We start from the raw sequence: 6,635 nt of genomic DNA on the forward strand, positions 1-6,635 counted from the left end.
GGGCATATTTCCAACACCCTTATCCCTCTCCCGTCTGTCGACCCTCTCACTTCCTCTACTCACTACCTCTTCCTCATCCTGTCGTCGCCGCATTGCCGCCGTCCTCCTCCCTCATCCTTCCTCAGTAAGTCGTTGCCCTCCCTCCTCCTCCCGTTGCCCTCCTCCCTTCTCTCGGCGCCCTTCTCCATCCTCCTCTCTCCTCCCTCCTCTCCTCTCTCCTCTCCTCTCTCCTCCTCTACCCTACCTAATTTAGTAATGTTTTAGGTATAGAAATTTTCAGCAAGGAAATTTTAGTAATAGAATAGAAAATATAAAAATTAGTAATAGAATATAATAGAAAATATAAAAACTAGTGATAGAAAAGAATATAAAAACAAATAATAGAATAGAAATTTTTCAGTAAAAATAGTAATAGAATAGAATTTTTTAGTAAAATAAATAATAATAGAATAGAAAATTTTAGGTGTCGAATACTCCCTCCGTTCCTAAATATAAGTCTTTGGAGAGATTTCACTATGGACCACATACGGAGCAAAATGAGTGAATCTATACTCTAAAATGCATCTAAATACATCCGCATGTGGTCCATAGTGAAATCTCTACAAAGACTTATATTTAGGAACGGAGGGAGTAGATTTTTTGAATATAGAAATGTTGTAGCTATCGAGTAAAATATAATTTTTTTATGTATTTACATTAACCAAATACCTTTAAATATTTTAGGTATCAAATAAACTATAAATATGTTGTTGCCAATTATATTGTGAATTATTATTATGTCATTATTACTTTGTCATCAAAGAATGTTATAAGAGATTTGATTTGTTTAGTGTTGTTATAAGATATTTGATTATCTAATTTTTTTCACTCAATGGAATATGCAGGCTTTCTCATGTCGCGTCTCCCTCTCCCGCTCGGCCCCACCCCGCCCACCATGAGCACCTCCATCTCCTCTCTATTTAGTTTTAGGTTTAGTTTTTTTAATATATATGTAGATGGATGTATGTTTGTTACATGGATGGATGCATTATTGTTTGATGCACTTTTATTTCATTTTGAGGAAAGCCAAAAAAATGGATGCACGGATGCATTTTCCGGGGAACAAATTTGTGTGGCCTATGTTTTACCAAAATGTTGATTCATTTCCGTTCCGGCAAATTTCAGGCGTTCGATATGTCCTATTTTTAGCAAAGGTCATGCCGAAATATTTTATGAATTTCGGCATGATTTGTGCTAGAAAGTAGGACATATTGAGTTCCCGGGATTTGCCAGAGCGGGAATTAAACGATATTCTGGCAAAATATAGGCCATTTTTTTATGTCGTTACTCAATATATGTAATGTTAATTGATCGATGCTTAGGTTGGTTTTCAGTCTGTCGGGATCCTTGTGTGACTTTCAGTTTGTTCTTGAAGGAATGACTCCGACTGTTACCGCGAGGGTCGTTTCCCTCTTCTTCTTATGATATACCTTGGTTGGACACTTCAAGTGATTTGACTTTCGAGGATGCAACAACCTCCTTATATGCACCCCAATGCAAATTGAAATTGATAGGCATTGCCTTCATTCGACACTTGTGTGCCGTCTCAACATCATATTTTCCTACCAATTCAACTTGGTCACTTTGATCCATCAACTTTAATCTAATTCATGTTTCTTCCACAAGCTCCTCATTGATATTGTATAAAAAATTGTATGACAGTGTATAAATAAAGTATAAATATAAATAAATGAAATACGTAGGAATAGTAGTGGCGCGGGGCAACACCCGGTGTTGCTGCTATTTAGCAGTGGCGCGGGTCCTATCACACGCTACTGCTAACACAAGTAGTAGTAGCGCGGGGTCAGACCCGCACTACTACTAACAATTAGTGTAGTGCGCTAGGCCATTACCCCGCGCTACTACTAGGGTTTTCCCTAATAATGCATGTTTGTCTTTTGAAAAAAAACATGCACTATGTTTTGGAATGACGGGAGTATTATTTATGTTTGAAATGGGGCGGAAATAGAAGGAACTGCTTGCTACTAAATTTGTTTTCATAATATATCATTTTCATGGACATGAGCACATAAAAGAACTCAGTAAACAAATAGTACTACAAAAAACAAACACGGTGTGAATATAATGCGGATACATAAGCGGTGCGTTCATCGTAACTAAAAGACCGCATAAACCCATGGAGAAAAATACAAATAAACCAACAAACTTGTTCAATTGATATGACTACAACGTCTTTCGACGATCCCATAAACCCGTGGCCTGGGCCACACCGACGTGTGGACGTTTGGGCACTACAAAGAGGATGGGGTGGGCGGTGGCGTGTGGACTGGGCGGTTGTGTATGGCATGTAATGTTGTAGCAACGATGACGTGCTCGTGTGCCTGGCTGTTCGATTAGGAACGGTGACACATAAAAGGGGATCAGATAAGTATTATCGTTCTGGTTGTTGGGCCACACCATGGGCTGCATTGCATGCTAGACTATGCCATGCAACAGCAATGATAAACGCCGAAAACTTCGTATTAACGAAGCAGAATTGTCGTTTCCGTGGTTGCTCTGTTGAAACGCGTCATTTGCTTCTATTTTTGTTTGCGTTACGCGATATATTGCTTCTGTATTCCCTCGGCAAATAAGATCATGTAACTTTGCAAAAAGGACACCAACATTATAATAAATTCTTTCTCCGTTGGTACCGTCTCCAACGGCGCGCCGCTTTGTGCCTCCCCCACCACGCCAACACCCACCTCCACAATTTTGGCCTTCTCCCTTTTTTGTGTCTGGCCTCTCTCTCTCTCTTTGTTGTCCCACCCCTACTTTGATCGATGCCATGAGCGGCGTGAGCACCGCCCACATCTCGACCAACCTATCTTCAAGTCCCAAAAAAACCATTACCCACCGTTGTAAATGTCGTCGTTGCTGCTGTGTCGCAACCTCATCGCCTTCGCCTCCTCTTATTGTTGCTAACCCCAGTCATCGTCATCCAACCCCATAAATCCGACCACCTTCCCCTCATCTCCTTCACCCGTGCTTATGTCGCACCCTAAGCCCGTCATTTACACATTCACACGTTAGGCTATTCATTTAGCAAAAAATACATAAACATTTATAAACACCATGAATGCTCAAAGTTGAATGAATTGGAAAAAAGCTCACTTTTGCACTACCTAATACTTAAAGAGAATATATAAATATAAACTAATGACCAAAGCAATTTCAATGAGTTGAGTCCAGCAAGGGGCAAATGATGATCGACCAAACGCCAACGATCACAAAATCCCTCTCATTCACACACGTGGCCACCAGCACCTACTGCGTACTACTACTTGTAATCAAACATGTCCCCGGAGCAAATCGCCAAGCACCCCTTGCTATGATTAATAATCACGGTTAGGTCCCTGGCGAGCGCCCACCACCAAACCCGGAACCACCGGGCGGAAATGTCTCGTTTTTATATAAAAGCCCCTGTCTCCGTCTCCGGTTAGCAGGAGAGAGAGGACGGGTGGAGGCCAAGAACGCAGCACGACTGCACAGCACCAGCTGCCGACCGACCGCGGGCGGAGCTGACCCCCCGACCCGATCAGATCCCTCGCCGCTCGCCCTCTCAGATCTCCCCGCGCGCGCCCCTCCCAGATCCAGCTCCGAGCACCTGGATTTTCCAAGAGGTTGGTGGTGCTGCTGCCCGGTTGCTTTGACCGGCGGGAAGCCCGTCTCTTGCCGCGGCTGCTCGATCGGAATGTGATCTTCTTCGTGTTGCGCAGGTCCTGCCGGCGGCGGTCCGCGTCTGGAAGCTCGTCGGCTGCTGCTGCTGCCGCTTCTTGCTTCCCGTGCTCTGTAGCGAAGGCGGCCGGCGGAGATGGGGCTGGCGGGGGAGAAGTTCCAGCTGGGGACGGTGGGGGCGCTCAGCCTCTCCGTGGTCTCCTCGGTCTCCATTGTCATCTGCAACAAGGCGCTCATGAGCGCCCTTGGCTTCATCTTCGGTATGAGATCCAATCTCGCCTCTCGCTCTCCAGATGTGCTCCGCTCCTTGTCCTTGCTGGCGCTTCGCCTCCCTGGATGCTTGCGCTCCATGCTTCGCCCGCGTAGCGCTCGTAGACGTGCGAGGTCGAGATTCGGTTAAGGTCGTGGGCAGTCGCTAGTGGAAATCTTGGGCTCGTGGGAATTTTGTTTACTGTGAACTGCAAAATCAGTTTCCTTTTTTTGTCTCGATGAGGGGAATCGCCGTCGGTGGAGTTCCTCGAGCATCGTGTGCCGTGGGTTGGCACATCATGACTAAAACAAAATAAATTTGTCCTGTGCTCAACTTGAATGAATTACAGCTATTAATGCTTAGGGTGACTTACTGGAATGAATATGCCGAGGAGAAGGGAGCTAGACTGAGCCTACATAGTGCCAAACGATATGCTGAGAAGAAAAGAGTAGTGGTTCATCTAAACATATTTGTAGTAAAACAAAAGCAGGTAGATTGCCCCGAAGTTTTACTCAACCTTGTTCTTTATTGTGCAGCCACCACGTTGACAAGCTGGCATCTCCTGGTTACATTCTGTTCGCTTCATGTGGCATTATGCATGAAGCTCTTTGAGCACAAACCTTTCGACGCAAGGACCGTCATGGGGTTCGGAGTGCTCAATGGCATCTCAATTGGGCTTCTCAATCTGAGTCTGGGTTTCAATTCTGTTGGTTTCTATCAGGTAAGCGACTTAAGCGTTTGTTCCTTGCTTCCACTGTGTTAGAACTTTTCAAGATTTCATAGTCAATTCAGTTCCTTATCTAGAATGGCTATAGTTGCTTTGGATGGGACGTTGAGTGTGCATAAAATTAGTGTGACTTTGACGCATGCAGTAGTGTCCCTACTATATTCTCATGGCAAACGACATCTTAGGAGAAGGGTTTCAGTTAAGTTATTACATGTCGCATGAGTGCGTTGTCCGACCTTACACTGCAACAAGCTCATGCTAAAAATGCTCTTTATGTCCAGATGACAAAGCTGGCCATTATTCCCTGCACTGTTATATTGGAGACTCTTTTCTTCAGGAAGAAGTTCAGGTTGGTATTTTGATACACCATGTCCACTATGCTGTGTAATAATTTATCATCTGACTGATTTTCTATCTTTACTGTGCAGTCGCTACATCCAGCTCTCCCTTAGTGTGCTCCTTTTTGGTGTTGGAGTTGCAACTGTGACTGATCTGCAGCTCAATGCTATGGGATCTGTGCTGTCTTTACTGGCAATCGTCACAACCTGCATTGCTCAAATTGTATCCTTTTGACAATAAGTTTTTGTTTTCTTCTACCGTAAAACTTTCTGTGCTTGCCAAATCATCTGCATGTAATAAATGTTGCATGTAACTAGCTACACATCATGTAGTTTGTCAGCATTAGCTAAAGAAATAATGATTAGAAGGGACTCCCTACAGCTACTGTGTTATCTTAACAGACACTTTATTTCTACTTTCCTGTTGAACATATACCTCTTGGTTCTCAAACAACTTCATGATTGAGTATTATATTTGCTTTATGGTGTGCGATTTGAGTCCTTAACCAGCCATCAGATGACCAATACAATTCAAAAGAAGTTCAAAGTATCATCAACTCAGCTGCTGTACCAATCATGCCCATACCAAGCATTGACCCTGTTCATTGTTGGTCCATTCCTGGATGGATTTCTGACTAACAAAAATGTCTTTGCTTTTGCATACACACCTCAAGTTCTGGTAAGTATTGAACTAGGTTGTGAAAACTTACCTTGATTTTTGACACAGCTTCATGTGATTCATAGTTTGTTCTTATCATTTCTGCAGTTCTTCATCGTGCTGTCGTGTCTGATATCAGTCTCGGTGAACTTCAGCACTTTCCTTGTGATTGGGAAGACATCTCCTGTAACTTACCAAGTCCTTGGCCATCTAAAGACGTGCTTGGTTCTTGCCTTCGGCTATGTCTTGCTGCACGATCCGTTTAGCTGGAGAAATATACTTGGAATCCTGATTGCAGTGGTTGGGATGGGATTATATTCATACTTCTGCACCCGTGAAGCTCCAAAGCCCACTGAAGCCTCTCCACAAGTCATTCAGGTACATTCCCTGGGTATTATCATTGTGCTTTGAGCTCTTTATATTTTCTGTATTTTGGAATCCTGATCTGCTGAGCGACGTGATTAAGGAGTAAGCATAAGCCACCTAGCATGAGTTTCACTGGGTAGTCCACTTTATAAGCCCTATCAATTAATTTTGATGTGCTTCATATATAGCTGGATGGTGGTTCTCCGCCCCGCTTACCTGGGTTACTGCTACAATTTTCTTGTTATTTACCTTGCATGTCATCTGCATGGCAGGTGAAAGAAGGCGAATCAGACCCTTTGATCGCAGACTCCTTGAACGCCGCCGAGAACGGGGCCGCTGCAGCCACCGACGAGCCTCTGAAGGTCCCCATGTGGAGCTCCAAGTACGCACGGGCATGAACGCTGCTCCTCCAACCTCTGAAGGTGCCCACGTGGAGCTCCAAGCGCTCGCGGGCATGAACGCCGCTTCGGACCTTGGTTCATGGTATTATATACATAATTATTCAGTTTAGTAGGCAGATAGTGGGGCTGGAAGGAAGCCAAGCCAGCCCTGAGTGTAATGAACGTTCCTTGTTCCATT

The 6,635-nt window shown here is 44.2% G+C and overlaps 1 protein-coding gene across 1 annotated transcript in view; it reads left to right on the forward strand.

Annotated features, from left to right (window-relative positions):
• Positions 1–3,367: 3,367 nt before the first annotated feature.
• LOC123068816 (UDP-xylose transporter 3) overlaps positions 3,368–6,635 on the forward strand; it is a gene marked incomplete in the record, with an annotated part of 3,738 nt that continues 470 nt past the window's right edge. Inside the window, 8 exon segments of the mRNA XM_044491490.1 lie at positions 3,368–3,662; positions 3,759–3,977; positions 4,504–4,688; positions 4,976–5,043; positions 5,123–5,255; positions 5,550–5,711; positions 5,799–6,068; positions 6,329–6,635. Coding sequence (XP_044347425.1) covers positions 3,854–3,977; positions 4,504–4,688; positions 4,976–5,043; positions 5,123–5,255; positions 5,550–5,711; positions 5,799–6,068; positions 6,329–6,454 — 1,068 coding nt within the window.

This window comes from Triticum aestivum, chromosome 3B (assembly GCF_018294505.1).
Source record: "Triticum aestivum cultivar Chinese Spring chromosome 3B, IWGSC CS RefSeq v2.1, whole genome shotgun sequence".
Taxonomy (NCBI): domain Eukaryota; kingdom Viridiplantae; phylum Streptophyta; class Magnoliopsida; order Poales; family Poaceae; genus Triticum; species Triticum aestivum.